This window comes from Pipra filicauda, unplaced genomic scaffold (assembly GCF_003945595.2).
Source record: "Pipra filicauda isolate LSUMZ 115617 unplaced genomic scaffold, ASM394559v2 scaffold13_size5146498_pilon, whole genome shotgun sequence".
NCBI classification, from domain to species: Eukaryota; Metazoa; Chordata; class Aves; order Passeriformes; family Pipridae; genus Pipra; species Pipra filicauda.
This window is the reverse complement of record NW_024103874.1, coordinates 3,646,913-3,663,253: the sequence shown is the minus strand read 5'-3', so window position 1 is coordinate 3,663,253 and position 16,341 is coordinate 3,646,913. Positions and strand designations below refer to the sequence as shown.

At 44.4% G+C, this 16,341-nt stretch overlaps 1 protein-coding gene across 2 annotated transcripts in view; it reads left to right on the top strand.

The window, feature by feature from the left end:
- Positions 1-3,256: 3,256 nt before the first annotated feature.
- TAF4 (TATA-box binding protein associated factor 4) overlaps positions 3,257-16,341 on the top strand; it is a 36,377-nt gene continuing 23,292 nt past the window's right edge. For both annotated transcript variants that reach the window (XM_027710678.2, XM_039378532.1), the window contains exons 1-2: positions 3,257-3,574; positions 5,513-6,601. In XM_027710678.2, coding sequence (XP_027566479.2) covers positions 3,259-3,574; positions 5,513-6,601 — 1,405 coding nt within the window. In that variant the 5' untranslated portion in view covers positions 3,257-3,258. The remainder of the gene's footprint in view (positions 3,575-5,512; positions 6,602-16,341) is intronic.

Genomic DNA, 16,341 nt, shown 5'->3' with positions numbered 1-16,341 from the left:
AAAAATAAGAATTTAAATAAGAATATCCTAAAGGGAGCAGTTTGAAACAAATGACAGCTCTCTGGTTTTCCTGTACAGCTCCTGCTAAGTTCTGCTCTTTGACACATGGGGAATCCATATGTGCTTGTGATATTTAAGATCTTTTGATGTTATTGCTGATGGGGGAAGTCCACAGCATTCATTGTATATTGAGTCTGATTATTTGTACATCAACATCGATAATTACCTGTAACCCATTATTAGAATTCTTATGCAAGTTGCTCTTTTATATAATTTAAAACTTTAGCAGTACAGCACAGAGGAGCTGGAACTCTTGTCCTGAAGAATTCAGTGCAGAAACTTACTTTGAGTGTCAAACAACAGACAGAGAGTATGAAAAGATAAATTATTCGGTAATGAATCCTACACACTTATAATGCACAAGTTGTAATGAATCTCAGTTGCTCTTGTAATTTTGTGAAGTTGTTTACCTAATATGGTAGATGTGCCATATGGTACACTAAAGAGAGTGTTAGAATGAGGACGTGAAGATTTCGAGGTTTTTATTTCTAGTTTTGTAGGCATCTGTAAACTACATTCAAGCTGTCCTAGAATGCGAGCAGAGGAAGAATATAGGCTGCTCTGTCCCTTGATGCTGGCTGCTGCTGCTGCCACTTGATAGCATCCTCCATCTCTTCCTGTCCCTCTCTCTTCCCTCAGGCACTGTGGCCCAGCACAAGGCTGTACCCTGGTTAGATGCCATCAAAGACTTTCAGCCACTCTGCACCTTTGGGCTGGTTTAGCTTAAAGTCGAGCTTTTTCACCCTTAATAAATCATTCGAGCAGCTGATGTAGATTAACTCTTCTGCTGGTTAGGGAATGTGACAAGGCTTCTATTCCAGAGAGTTCTTTGGTATGTTGCTTATAGAATTTCACCATAGCTAAAACTAGCAACGTGCTCGACTGTGGCAGCAGCAGAGGTTGGGACTGTCCTGCTCGAAGCAGCATTCCTGTCTCGTAAGAAACGGGCAACGTGACCTGCGGCGACGTCTGTAAAATCACAGCTACTTTGTAGCATCGTAATTTGTCAAAAATCGATAAAATGGAAGTTAAAAATCATAGTGATGGGAAGGGCAGTTTCTCTCCTTGAGTTTCAAATGATGACTGAGAAAAGTATTTGAGTACAAGAATAAAAGATTAATATATAACTTCTCAGAGGACTTAGGCAGTCCCTCCTAGTCATGCCACCTGGTGAAGTGAGTGGAGCCTTGGGAAAGGCTCAGTGTTGTAATTTTTAGTCACCAGCCAAAGTTTACTGCAGGTTAGAGGAGGACATAGAAACTAAAAGAGCAGTATTATTTACTATGAACTGAATTTCTAAGATTTTTGATTTAAAGATACTTATACTATTATTTGAGGCCTATGTGCTAAGAACAAATACCCATCAGTTTTTATGTTTTTTTTGTGTGAGCTTTTTAAGGTACATTTGCATATTTGGGGGCAGGGTACGACACGGATAGTACTTCAGCACTGTTCCCATTGCTCACAGGGTCAACTGCCAAGCAGATCAATTTATTTAATGTCACAGCATTACAAGTAAAGTGATCATCACAAATATGCCACGGGGAAAACGTTGACACCCACATTTGGGCAATCCTAAGCAGACAATACTCTGACCTGTTTAAAACAACCCCCTTCTCACAGATAACTCATAGCTCTTGTTCTTCCAGGTCTCCATCAGCCTTCAGGCAGCAGCTTTCAGGCCAGTCAATTCTAGGCATCACCAACCAGCAGGTGCTGAGCCCATCCCACTAACAGCAGAGTTCCAGCCTCTAATGCCACCCATTCCCAAAACATAAGAGCAAAGCTTATTTTAAAATACTGATATAAGAGGTGCTATTTTAAGCTTGTTGCCCCTTAAAACTTAATTGAAAGTTAAGTTGAATCAGGCACTGGAATAGGTTGCCAGGGAGGTGGTGGAGGTGTTTAAGGGGCATCTGGACCTGGCGCTGGATGATGTGGTTTAGTAGCTCAGGGGTTACAATGGTAGTGCTGGGTTTATGCTTGGACTTTATCTTAAAGGTCTCTCCCAACCTTGACGATTCTATGATTTTTATTCCCCGAAAGATAAATCGTAGCATCTGGCAATATTGTTCCAGCAATCCAGCTTTTCCGGGGAAACAGCGCTCGGCAAGAAGAGCGCGCTTATTGAAAGGCGGGTTGTACCTTTTTTTTTTTTTTTTTTTTTTTTACGTTATTTACTTCCTTTATGATGGTTGCACAACAAGGTCAAAGTGCAGCCGCCTCCCGTATACGCGACCGTGTCCCACCTGCCGGCAGCGCCCGGCCCGATGCCCGCGGGCCGACCCTCGGGGGTCAGCGCTGCCCGCCGGGCGCTGCGCGGAGCGCGGCTCCCCCACAAGGGTTAAGCGGCGCCGGGGGTGTAACGCGGGCTGACACACGGGCGGGGATCGCCCTGCCGTGCCGGCTCGCAGCTGCGACTGGACCGTTCAAAATCGCCGTCTCCCTCCTTCTCTTCTCCCCCCCGCCTCCCCTCTCTCCTCTCCCTTTTCCCTCCGCGGCGCCCGGGCTCGCAGCGCTTTCCCCGGCCGTGCTGAGTCAGACCGCGCCCGGCACCCGCCCCCGCGGCCCGGCCGCGCCGAGGGGCTGCGGCCCCCGGGTCGCCCCGCCAGCGGCGGAGGGAGGGAGGGAGGCAGGCACAGGGGCTCCTCCTCGCCCGCTGCCCCCGCCCGGGGCTGGGCGTGCACCCCGCCCGCCCCGCCGGTGGATCAGTTACACGCAGCTGGCACAGGTGCGGGGCGCCCTTCAGACTCGCGCCGGCGGGGGAGACCCGGACGCAGGGAGCAGCAGGGAAAAACATGCAGCCATTTTGGGCCGAGGCAGACAAAGAGCCGCCGGCGGCCGCGGCCGCCCCCCCGCCCTGCCCCGCACGGGCCCCCCGCACCAACCCGCGCCCGCGGCGCGGCCACACCGAGGGGGCCGCAGCCCCCGCCCGCCCCGCGGCCCGCGCGGAGCCGCCGCCGCCGCCCGACTCCCAACTAAGCGTTCGCAGCCATTTGCACGGCCTTTTATAGCGCGGGCGCCGGCCAATCAGCGGCGGGCGGAATCCCTGCCCGGCCCGGTGATGTGAGGGCCGGGCGCGCGCGCGTGCGCGGTTGGTGCGGGGGGAGCGGGTGCGAGCGGGGCGGGGGGAGGAGGGAGGAGTGAAAGGGGAGGGGGGGGAGGAGGGAGCGCTCACAGGAACCCTCCGAAAAAAAGATGGCGGCGGGCTCGGATCTGCTGGATGAGGTTTTCCTGAACACGGAGGTGGATGAGAAGGTGGTGAGCGACCTGGTGGGCTCCCTGGAGTCCCAGCTGGCGGCCTCCGGCCACCACCACCAGCACCACAAGGCGCAGGAGCCCCTGAGGGCCGCTGGGGGGCTGCTGGGGAACCATGTTGTGAGCGGCAGCAGTAGCAGCAGCAGCCCAAGCCCCAGCCCTGGAGGAGTAGTAGTAGGAGGCAATGCTAATGCCCAAACAGAGAGCGGCAGCGGCAGCAAGATGGGACTGAGTGCCCCAGAGATCACAAAAGCAGGTAACGTGGGCAGGGGTGGGGGGCTCTGAGGGAGAGGGGCCCTCCCCTCCCCCCACTCCCCAGCTCCCGCTGCCTCCTTCCCTCTCTGCTTTCCCCCCTTTTCCCTCTCTCCTCCTTCTCGTTGTGGCAGGAGCGGGAGTGCAAAGGGTGGTATCGATCATACGGGGGAGAGCCTCCCCTCATCATGCCCCCTCGGTGTGTATCCGCGCCTTGCTCCCTCCCCTTTATTTTCCCTCCTCGCCCGTGCTTACTCGAGGGTGTTGGATCATGTGTGGGGGCAGCCGCCCCGCAGAAGGAGCCGGCAGTGCCCGTCCGTGACTCCGCCGGTCCCCTCTGCTTTTCCTGTCCTTGTTGCTGGAGTGTAAAAGGGCTCTGTTAATCCCGGGGGCTGAGGGGAGGCAGAGCCCACCCCCTCGGTCATGGCTGTGCCTCCTGTGCCGCCTGTGACTGCTCCCCTTCCCTCTCCAGGGGTGGAGGTTATGGGGGGGATTCCCTCTCGATAATGCCGCCTTAGCTGTCTGTGTAAATGCTCCTTCCCCTCCCCCTTCGCTGTTGCTGAAGTGGAAGGGGGTGTTATTAATCATGACACCTATTTCCTGTAGAGGAGGAAGCGAGGGGGGATTTCAAGGGGAGGAAGTCCCTCAAAATGCTTCCCCCCCCAATATCTGCCTGACTTGATATTCCCCCCCGCACCCCTTCTCTTGTTCCAGGGGCTTGGAGGGGGCATCCAACACTCCCGTTCCTCCTCTGCCCTCAAGGGGGGGTTGTCACAACGCCGGGTCCCAGCAAGGGGGGGAATTCAGGCCACAACACCCCACCTTGCACAGCGCCTTCTCCCACCCGCCCACCCCCGGAGCTGCCTGGGAATATTCCCCCCTTCGTGCTGAGAGGGTTGTAGGGGGGCAGTGTGAAGGCTGGGACTGAGGGCTCACTACGTGGGAATGGAGGGAAGCTGTTTTTTCAGGGGGATTGGGAGAAATGTCTCCCCAGAATCTCTCTGCAATTCCTCCCCTCCCCCCCTTTTTTTTTTTTTGCTTTCTACTTGCTGAAGTGTAAGAAGATACTACAGACCCTGTGTTATGATTGATGAAGCTCTTCTAGGAGGATCTCCTTGACCCTTATAACGTGCATCTCAGTGTCTCTCTGTCACTATTCTTTTCCCATTTCTATCTCCTTAGGGCCAGGACCTGGACTGTGTGTGATTGTACTTGTGATAACACCAGGCCTCATCAAGGGGCATGAGGATTATTCAGGACAAGAAGCTACATCATCTTGTCCTTTCTGAAAGCCAGCTTTGCTTTTTATTTATTTATTTTTAATTGTCTCTGGCTGTGGGAACTTCAGGTCCATAAGGACAAATTCTATAATAAAGAGAAAGGATCTTCTAGCAACCTACTCGAGGTCCTGCAGTACCTCTTATCTTTCCAGGGCAATGTTTTGCTTTTCTTTCACTTTTCATATTTTACTGTTGTTGAACCTCCTGATCTGACTGACTTACTCTGTAGGTGATGACAGGATTAGAGGGTAATATGTGCTGGATGTAGGGAATACGTCTTAATAATGTGTCTTCCATGGCCATTTTCTCTCCTTGCAGTTGCAGTCCTTTTGCTAAATGTGATATCAGGCTCTAGAATGGGGAAGAGGTCTAAGATGATCTTCCTCCCTTCCCTTGGTTCATATTAAATGTTTTCCCTGTTTTGTCTTACTGTAGCGTCAAAAGCAGGAGCGTTACAATTAATATTGAATCTGCCAGAGTTTGGTGGGAAATTGGAGGCTTCAAGATAATGTCTTCAAAGCCATATTCAGTTTGTACTCTGTCCTGTTTTCCTGGCTCCAGGCAGGCAGCTTGGAAGATGGAGAAGACCTGGTGATGAGGGAGAACATTCTGTCTTCTATTCTTGCTCATTCTGTCTGTTTACCCTTATTGTTGTTTTGCAGGAGCAGGAGGAGTGCAGGGGGGTGTTATTAATCATAACACCAGGTCCCAGACTTCAGCTCTGGATGGAGCCACCACAACGAGCACCAGCACCACCACTGCAGCAGCAGGAGGATCTGAAGTCACTGCTGCTCCAGGGACCCTCAGTCAGGGCAAATCGGTGGTTATCAGCACCATGGCAACTGCCTTGTCCACCAGGAATGGCAAGATTGGGACCACAACAGTGCAGACTTTGAATGGGAGTAACGTGGTGATGAACTCTCACCACACAGGAAGTGCTGCTTTCTCTGGGACTCCTGTGACTGCCAACCCCACTCCCGCACCTGCTGTTGCCCCTCTCGTTAACAATGGACCTGGATCCGTGGGGAAAGGAAACGCTGTTAATGCTGTTTTGCCCTCAGCTTCCAACACTGTCATCCAGACTTCTTTCCTTAACACTGCTGTGTCCTCTGCATCTTCCTCCTCGCCCACAGTTATCTCCTCACAGCCACCGCCGAGCGTCGGGACCGGGGCGCCCACGGTGACGCTCGTGAGGCCCCCGATCCACACAGCAGGACCCACGGTAGCTGCAGCTGGTGCAGCCACTCAGAATGGGAGCAATACTGTGATCAATTCAACCATCAGTGTGGGGAGTTTTCCTGCTGTTGCCACAGCCACTGTGGGATCTGGAGTTTCCCTCCAGACATCGCTGGTGAACAGCCAGTCTGGTTCCACTGTGGCAGCAGCTCCTGCCACACAGGTCATCAAATCTGAGTCTCCTAAAACTATAGTCCAAGCCGTGTCCCAACAGCAGACGCTGGCTACTGGTGGCCAGCCCAGTACTACAGGGGGTAACATGATTATTGGGCAAACTATGCAAGCTGGGCTCTCAAATGTTGCTCCCAATCCTGGTGGGATACCTCCTGCGGCTCCTGGCACCCCCACAGGAATGGCTAAAGGCACTGCCAATACGGTGGCACAAAGTCTGCCAAGGACTCCAACACCAACTACGAGTGGAATCAGAGCAACTTTGACTCCTACAGTTTTAGCACCTCGTTTGCCTCAGCCACCTCAGAATCCGACTAACATTCAGAACTTTCAGTTACCACCAGGTAAGTAAGAGGATTGAGGGATTTTGTTTTGGAAGCGTATTTCTTGCAGGGAGGAGAGGTTCCAAGCAAGATTCCTTGCTGTTTAATTGTCAATTGTGGAAAAGGCATTACATGTAACAATGAGAATCATCTGGTGTTGAGTAGTAGCATGGTAGCATTCCACTGCTCAGAGTATGACTTTGGGTGACCAGAAAGTGTTTTCAACAGTAATAATTTGAAAATAATTCTGCCTGGTATCTTTGTTCCAGTGTGAGTGTAGATGAAGCTGCAAACTGCCAAAATGTGACAATGGAATATTATGCAATGAAATGTTGATATTTCATTTTCAAGAAAGGCATTTTGACTTTTCAGGCTGTTTTGTCAGTAGCTTGTAACCTTCACGTGCTGCTCAGTTCCCTCTCTGTCCCTGCATGCCCTCAGTACCACAGAGCTCTGGTGAATAGAGAAGCAGCAGATACAACACGAGAAAACTACCTTCTTTTTGCTTGAAATACCTTCAAAGTCTGACTTAAAAACTCACAGATTTGAAGCTTATTATCATCTTTTTAGTCACTGGCATTCTGATACAAAAGGCAGACTTCCTATGTCCTTACCTCACCCTGTTGTGTCTAGGGCTGCAGCGTTTGTAGTAGCTAGTCTCGTGCTTAGTGCTGAGCATCTCTGGACAAGGAATCTAGTCCTGAACTCAGTGGGTGAGTAAAAAGCAGGATGAGAAGCATTTCTTTGCTGAGAACTGTTGTGTCCCTCCTTAAATATCCTAGATTTGGAGATTTAAGGTTATATATTTGCTATTATTTTGAGCCAGGGTTGTTACTTTTATCTGCTTTGCTTTTTTACTGAAAATACTTGTGTGAACCTACACGTTGTTTCCTGTCTTCCTAATAATACATACAATAGCTGTATTCTTACTCTTCAGTGTTTTCAGGGCAGTATACAAAGAACAGCTAATTAAATTTTGCTACTAATACCGAGTGAAGTCAGTGGTGGTTGTGTATCATCTATTTCAAGTGGTCTTGGTAAAAATACATCTCTTGGAGCTCCTGACCAACCTCAGAGCAATGCACCTGTCACATAAAGTAGATCAGGAACTGTACCGTGTTACTACACACTGTCTTTTTGTGTAATATACATAGTGGTGTATGATGCCATGTAGTTTGATGAAATCTGTCAAACATTCTGGATATCCAAGTTCTAAATGGCATAAATATTTCTCCTTTTTTTTTTTTGTATAGAAGATTATTCCATATATGAGTAATTTGAATGACAATGTTGCTAATTTAAAAAAATAGGAGTAAAACTCAGATCTTGAAAAATCCCAGTGCTTCATTTGAAGCTTGTAAATTGATAGGCTGGAAAATCCTTATTTATTTAGTTATTGCCATAGTGTATCAAAGGATTGTTCAGGTTTACAGTCTGCTGCCATGTATACCTACATTTTTGTTAATACTGCATTATAAACCTGATTATGGGGAAAAATACTTCTGTGGAGTCCAGTGGGACCTTTTTTTTAGGTGACTAATGTTTTCAAACTGCCACAACGTACTGAAATGTGTTACTCTTAGAAGCAATGTTGCCAGTTCTTAAGCAAAATTGGACTATAAATTTACTTCTTTGGAGTTCTCGATAGATTGAAGTAAAACAATTTAAGTTCTAAGCGCTTGGGTTTTTATTAAACACTTTTCTTGTCTGTCCTACACTTTAAGAAATATTTATAACTTCAAAAGAATAAGCATGACTCTTAAAATAAGCAAGTGTTATGTGACTGGATACGCAGAAATTGGAAATTGGGTTCTTGAATGACAAGACAGTCTTAATATTGAAAAAGATTTTTTTTTTTTTACAGATTATTTTTCTTTTAAATTGCTTTGGCTTGTTTGTTATACTTTCCAAAGCAGCCAACTTTGAAAATGTTTTGCAAAAACATTTCTTTCAAAACACTTAAGAATTGGTGGATGCTGAGCTCTTACAAATCTCTCACAGGTGCAAGGGCCAAGCACCTCTGCAAGTCTGGCCACATGCAACTGCTGAGAACTTTAGCAGAGTGCAGGTACATTCCTACTGAAAGGAGAATAGGTGGCTGTGCTTTTGAAATTGTATTTCAAATGGCAGCATCACAGGCCAGATTTTTGGAGGCAGTTTGGTAGGATGAAGGTGCAGCTGCAGTGCCTGTGTGCTGTGCACCTACTGTATGCATCACATTTGCATTCACAAGTTTGTTTTTAAAAGTTAGTAATGTGTGCTAGTAAGAGTTTCTAAGTCTTAGTGCTTGAAATCATACACTGCACACACAGCTTTTTACACCAAGAATTACAAACACTTAGAAAGCAAGGTCTGATAGAAAGTTTGACCAATAAGCAGCACATTTTACAGTTATTTTTGTACCCAGAATCACTGTTTCTAGCTCTCCAAAGTACAGTGTCACATGTATGGGAAGCAGAATATAAGATGTCAGTAAGTGTTATTAACCTGGGACTTGAAAACTGGAAACCTTTCAAGGTTTCAAATGTTTTCTTAAAAAGAGCATGTGGGAAATAAGCTCATTCAATGGTCTTTAAAACACAGGACTTTTAGAATAATGCTTTGTATGGCATCAAGGCAAATGTGCAACAAACCTCAACTGACAAACTGGAGATGTTTGAAGAGCCAACAGGCCATAGTTGTTGTGACCTTGCTGGATTTTGGTATATTGATTCTCTAAGCAACTGGACTGTTGAGAGTATCCGTGCATTAGTAGTGGTTTTCCACTACTGACATCTTTGAGGAAGAGGACTCTTGCACTTAATCTCTTCTTCAGGAGCCTGTGTTTGAAACTTTGTGGTCCAATTGGACAGATTTGGTTAATGAAGGTCCCAAAATAACCTTATTTATATCTTCTTAGCAAAGACATGGAAATATTGTGAGATGATTTTGTAGGGGGCAGGAACTTAAGTTTCTCTTTATACAATACTGCCTTAAGGATGCAACATCTGCTGAAACTGTGACTGAAAATAAATTGGATGAAGTTTGTTGTTTCCGAGTACTTCAGTAATGTGAAACATGTTTTGTTCAATAATATGGGAAGAAATGGGAAAATCAGTTTGTTAAAGCAGTAAGTCAGTGTTCAGCTATTACAGGTGCTTAGAAAAGCCTGCAGAAAAGTATGACTGGGATTATGCCCTAAAATTTATCTTTTGCATTGTGAGAGTTTGTAAAGTGTTTAGAGGTCACTGCTGACACAGAGTAGAATCATCTTGTAAAATGGCAAAACTTGTGTACTTTAAAATCACTTTTGAAAATACCATCTTGTCCAGCCAAGTGCTGTAGTACAAACCCAGCACTATGAGGTTGTGCCTACTTTAGCACTACTGTCAATTTGGGGTTTAAGGATTTGGTTTCTCTTCTTGCAGTGTTGTTACTCTACTGCTTTATCTTTATGTACAAGCATCTCATAGTGAGTTTTTAAGGTGCCTGCTTAGAGAAAGGAGCAGATTGGTGAGTGCTGCGGGTATATAGTAAGAACAGTATAGTGCAGGTGGGTATGGACAGTTTTCTCTACTAGCTTAAGTAGAATTGAAATCTAGAAACTTTCACTTCCTCCTTTCCTCTCTTTTATTTTACCTACTGAGTGATTGTTCGTACTTACAGAAATTTGGTGGCTTGATCCTAAAGACTGTCTTTTTTTTCCTAAATAAATACAGTTCTGTGACAGTCCTGTTTGAAGAGAGCAGGTAGGATGGGTTGTCCTTGTGTTTTTTTTTTTTTTTTACTTCTGCAATCATGACCAGTGTTCCCGCTGGCAGTAGTGCAGCTGTAGTAGAACTGTTGTCACAGAGTTGTTTTGTGTTGTATCTAAAAATAAAACATCTTTATTACTTTCCCAAAACTCAGTTGGATCTGCCAGTAGCTGAAGACAGGGAATGAGACAAGACTTCTTCGTTGGAGGGCATCTCATGGGCCATTTCTGGCTGAGGACAGGATGGGCCCTTTCTAGACTGAGAAACTGCTGGGGCCCCTTTAACGTGGAATGTTCCAGAGCTCTGAACGTTGCCAGTGGTTAAAACTTACTGTTGATGCTTTCCAGAAGGAAAGGGTACCTGAAGGAGCGTTGGTGCTGTACCTCTGCAGATCCTGGAAGATGTACTATGTGAATATGCACCCTCATGGTTTTCTTCATGGCCTTAGAGGCTCAAAGCTTCACTTGGTGTTAAACAGGAGCTTCTTTTGTAGAAACCAATCAGTTTTTAGCTTGTGTTCACTATCCAAGAAGGATTTGGACTTAGACCTTGGTTATAGTGGCTTTAGGATGGGAAAGCATGGGTTCAGGTCATTTTGACTTGAGCCAGTCATACATTTTGGAGCTGGAGTAACTGAAAAATAACTTCTGCAGGAGTAGTTCCATTTCTTTCAGTTGGGAGCTGGGGTGGTGGGTGATTGGGCAAAGGAGAGTGTATAAAAATGGAGAGAAGTGGCAGCTGAGAAGAAAGAAACAAACAATTTGTGTTACTTTTTCATACTGAGCTCCTCATTCCTTGGGTAACTTTGTACTTGAAACATGTACCCCAGAAGTGCCCAAAGTAACTAGGATGTGGATAGATGAGGAAATCGTCAGACTTCCCTAATATAAGAATTACAGAAAGCAATGATAGAAATACTATGAAGTAGTGGAATGTGGTTGTTTCTATTTCTCACTGACTAGTAAGCAAGTTGAAACATATCCTCATTGTAGTTTCCCTGTGTGTTGCATGTGCTGCCAATATTATGCCTGTTAACCGTGTTGGCATGGCTTGATTTTGTTAAAAATAATGTCTGTAATGCACCATGACAATAGGAGCTCCTTAAAGTATTACAGGATGTTTTACTTTCAAAGCATTTTACAAAACTTAATCCTTGCAACATGCCTATGTGGTTGGTAAATAAAGTAGTATGAACTCTGCTTTAGAGCTGGGGAAAAGAGCAACTTAGAGAAGTTCTGACTTGCCCAAGGCCATGCAGGAATCGATATTTTGCCAGGACTAGAGCTTGGGAGTCCTACACTTGGCGCAGAAAGTGGCATCTCCCTTTCTGAAAGATAACTCTGGATCTCCTCTGCAGAACTCTTCTGGGTGAGGGGTGGATTTTATGTTCAGATCATGCATCAGCAAAAGGAACATTCTGCTTTATTTGGAATCTGCTACATCAGATCTGCCATATGTCGCCAGACCGAAAGTTGTGTTTGTTCGCATTGCAACTTCCATAACTGAGGAATCCTGCATCCTTGGCTTTGTACCCCAAAGGACCTGAGGCTCAGAGAGCTGTGCAGTAGGATTTTTTGGCTCTGTTAAAAAGTGTCTCAGTGTTTTGCACATCTGATAAGAGTGGCTCGTTAAGTGATGGGATCTAATGGGAATATAATTGTGATTCTGTTAAGCTGTGAAAGCTACTGACTTTGACTACATGTTGTTCACTTCTGTTATGGAAAACACTCTTGCTCCCAACAGCCTTTGGAAGAGCATGTATGGATATGTCTGTATACGCTTCAAATTATGGTCTTCTGGGTTTTTTTGGGTATCACTAGGCTTATGATAAAGGTTGTTGGTCGATGACCAGAAGTGAGTGATTTATTTCTTTAGAGCTCTTTCACACTCTGCAAGAAGTTAGGTGTTTTCCATCTCTGAAATCCGCCAGGTTACTTATAAAATGCAGCTTCTTGGTTTGAGGACCTCAAGTTTGGATGCTACCCAGGACTTGAATGCCTTACTAACACAGGATGCTGCAGCAAGGTTAGCAAACTGAGGTGAAAATGTGTTTTGGGCACTGATAAGACACAAATTAGTAGGTATCGCAAACTGTCTTCAAATTAAATGCTTTGGTGTATGAAAACTCTTACTATTGTTTGTCTTCCCTGTTTTGGGAAATAGGCTATAAATAGAACTCTAAAAAAATTTATGAAGTAGTTCAAGAACACAGTTGAAAATACTGATATTTAAACTACCCGGGTTTTGAGCGAAGAGGAGGTGCTGGTGTGTGGAAAGGTTGCTTTCTGTTCTCATAAAAACTGTGTGATCAAAAACTGAGTCTGCTCAGAAGGAACTGGATATAGAAGTCACTTTACACATTAAACACTTTTTGTTACTATAGGCAGTTTTTGTCAGAAATACTCAAAATCAGCATTTTTACCTGAAAATAGCTACTGTTGTCAAGGTTATTCTTTGTGCTGAAACTTTTTGAATGTTTATAACCTCATTTATCTGTCTGACTCCGCTCCTTGAATTTGATGCCATTGCTTTATGTCAAAAAAAAAAGGCTTTTGCTAGTTGGAAGACTTAGCAAGTTTAGCTTTATTAGGCAATGTTATCTCTCCTGAAAGAAGATTTGAAAAGGTAGTGGCATGGAGAAAATAATTTTGAAAATACAAGAACCAAAGGCAATGATAGAAAGGAGATTTAGTCGTAGGTAACAGACAGTTATTTCAAGTGTATTATGAACTGTAAAGCTCCGTGCACGGCCACAGGGATGTTCCTGTGTACAGAGAGTTGTGTGATCCTTGAATGTTGCTGAAGGTTCCCTGGTGCACTCCTAGGACCGGACCCTCGGGGTGCCCCTGTCCCATTGACAGGTTACACACAGTTGTTGTACAGAGCTGGTGACTGTGGGGGTGCTCAGGCTTTGTTTTTGTGCTCTTATAGGTTGTTAATCCATTAACTTTAATTTGTTTTGAAACTAATTAAGATCTTGCCTAAATGCGAGAAGTTGTGTATTTGTACTGATAAAGGTTTCTTCAAAGTTGTAAAAGCTTTCTTGTTTGAATCCAGTTTTTGCTGTATCAGCCCTCTTGCATCTGGTTCCTCATAAGAGAAGCAAAATAGCTCATACAATAAGCTACTTCTACAAGGACACAGTTGTGTTCACACTGGAGATTTTAAGACTAAATTAGTGTGGCGAAATATCCAGCTCAGATGTTGAGAGAAGCATAAAAACTGTGCACAGACCAGGCTGTAATTAAGCAGGTGTAAAGACTGTGTGATCACTCATACTTCAGATTAGATGAGGCTTTGTTTTTCATTGAGGCTGTGGACGCACAAATGGAGCTTGTTGGTGGTTTTAAACCTTTTAGGACAGTTTTACCTCAGCTTACTCTGAAAATTTTTACCCCAGTTCCGTTCTGTGGTAATTTCTTTCCAGAAGTACTGGTTGTCTTCTAGAGGTGTGGGTATCTCAAGGAACTGAGAGCCAGTTTTTTACCACAAAGCCTCCTGTCTTGGAGTAATTTTCTTCAGGTGTCTTTAGCATAGTACTTAATGTGAAATGAAATTGTCCTTGAAGCCTTATTTATGCCTTTAAGGATTTTTTTTTTTAAACTGTAGAATATTTTTTAATGAGAACAAAACCCTGATTATCATCACTATGTAATGGTATAGATTATCAATAGTCAAGAAGGAGGTGATAATCATAAGGAATTGATACACCTGTGTCCTCTTCCTGCAGTGAGATCTGTTCAGTACCTCAGTAGAGCTGTCTTAAGGCATTGTATAAATGCAGCTAATCTTTTGTCTGTAACTGTTGGAAGGCTAGAAATAAAAATATGAGTTTCTGTACTTATATTACCATGATCAGAAAGTTACGACTTGAATATCAAAGGTTAATTCTCAGCAAAGTGCATAAATAGGTTATGAATCCTTGTACCCAGGGGTGGTGCTTTTGCTGTATATTTATACAGGATTTAGTGCAGGGTCCGACTGGGATATCAAGCTCTTTTTGCGGGATTTGGAAAAGTATATTGATAAAAATTAAGTAACTTTTTGCCATTGCTGAGCTCTATAAATTGGAACTGTAAGTTATGAATTATGTATGTCTTCTGGTGCATTTTTCTTTAAAATGCATTACTAGAGTAAGTTTTTCAGAAACGTGTTGTAAGCAGTACCTAGACAACGAGTAACATAAAACTCGCAGCAGCGTGTAATGTTATTTTACATGACTGGCATGACTGTTCTATGACTTCTATTGAATCAAGTAAGCCTCTCTAGTAAGAATGGTCTAACTTATGATTATAACTTGATTAATATACGCTTCTGAGAATAGCTGAACTGTTAAAAGCTATCACAGTGCTTTTGTGCAGAATAAAGCACGTGCTGGATAGACTGTGCTGACAACCAGTATAGTTGAAAAATGTGCGCTCTAGATACCAGGGTATAAACAAAACCAAACAATGAGGTGTGGTGCCATGCTCAAGCCTTTCTGAAATGGTTTGAGGGGGCAGCAAGGCTGCAGTAAGTTGTCTGCACACCTTCCTTCAGTTTATTAACCAAATATTTCTGTGAGGGATGGTTAGATTGAGAACCTCTCTCTGAATGTAAAATAACATCAGGTGCACTCAGCCGAAGTGGTGGTGTGGTGAGAGGGACCAGTTGTGCTCATGTGAGTCAGAAGTACCAACTCTTGAGGAGTAACACTGAGGAATTGCAGCACTGGTGGCAAAAGAGTTGATGGAGGTGACCAAAAGAGTGTTTGCTGAGGGATCAGTGGGGGATGTCAGGAGAAGAGATCTGGAGCAGGGAGGCTGAGAGTGACTGAACTGTGTGGAAGTTAATAGACAGGCGTGAGGAGTTGTTGGTTTTTAATAGACATATGTGCAGTTGTGTTTGCAGTGGTATTAAGGGTGGATTGGGAGAAGATACAAGTGTTCGTACCCTGAGCTTCAACCTCTTATTTCCTTTTTTTCTTCCTTTTTTCCAGTGTATCATTTGGATTTCTTTCCTTCCCTGTCCTCCATGGGGGAGGGGGAGAGAAGGCACTAATTATTTATAAGTGTTAGTCATACCCAGTCATTAAGCTTAGTCACTACTCAGGACTGTGCATTTGATGGTTGGTAAAAATCAAAACGAGACCTGATTTTGTTTAAAAGCTTTCTGAATTCAAGCTTACAGGTGTGAAAATAATTCTGTTTCTGTGTGCAGACTAACTGAAAAAGCAGAGCTATTTAATAAATGTTGCTATCAGCCAAATGACATGTAATATCATGTCCCCTTGATAGTTTGTATTGAACTTGCAGACGTAGTGTTTGGCATATTCTCAAAGCAGAATAATTTCTGTATGGGCAGTGAGAGAGGCATGAAATCCCAGAGGAGGATGTGGAGGGAACCTTTCCACTGAGGCTGCCCTGGGGAGCTGTCAGTCAGTGGAATTGTCCAGTGTCAGGTCTCCACAGCTCTGGGTGAAAAGGTGACATCAGCAAAGGGTTTTCTCACTGCTAAAATTACAAAGGGTGTATACCTAGAGTAGGGCATTCACAGTGGGGACAAATTAAAGAAATGCATTTTTTATGGGGTTTCGTGCACTTAGTTGTTGTAGGGTGTTGCTTTTTGAAGGAAGAAAACAATAATTTAAAGCATTTAAGGCATTACTCCTCATTAAGTATGTGTGTGCAGACTGATAAGTGCAAAGTAGATTGGCCATTCCCATTCAGCACCAACCTTGATATGCCTTGGTTTAGACAAACTGTGTGTCACAAATGAAGACTAGCTGAGTTTTAAAATCTATTTAAAATAACAGAGGAAAAGAATTAGTGACACTTAATTTTGTGTCTTCCTTTCTGAAAACCAAATCTGATTTCGGTGTAACTGCATTATTGTATGATGTAAGTATATTGAAACTAATGGCAGAGCTAAATCTGAATCACTTGGAGATCAATAATTAAAGCAATTGGTTTAGCTCTTGATAGTGTTTTTCTTAGCTCTTTCTACATCAGACTAAAGACAGATTTGTGTGATGATTGGGTTGCAATT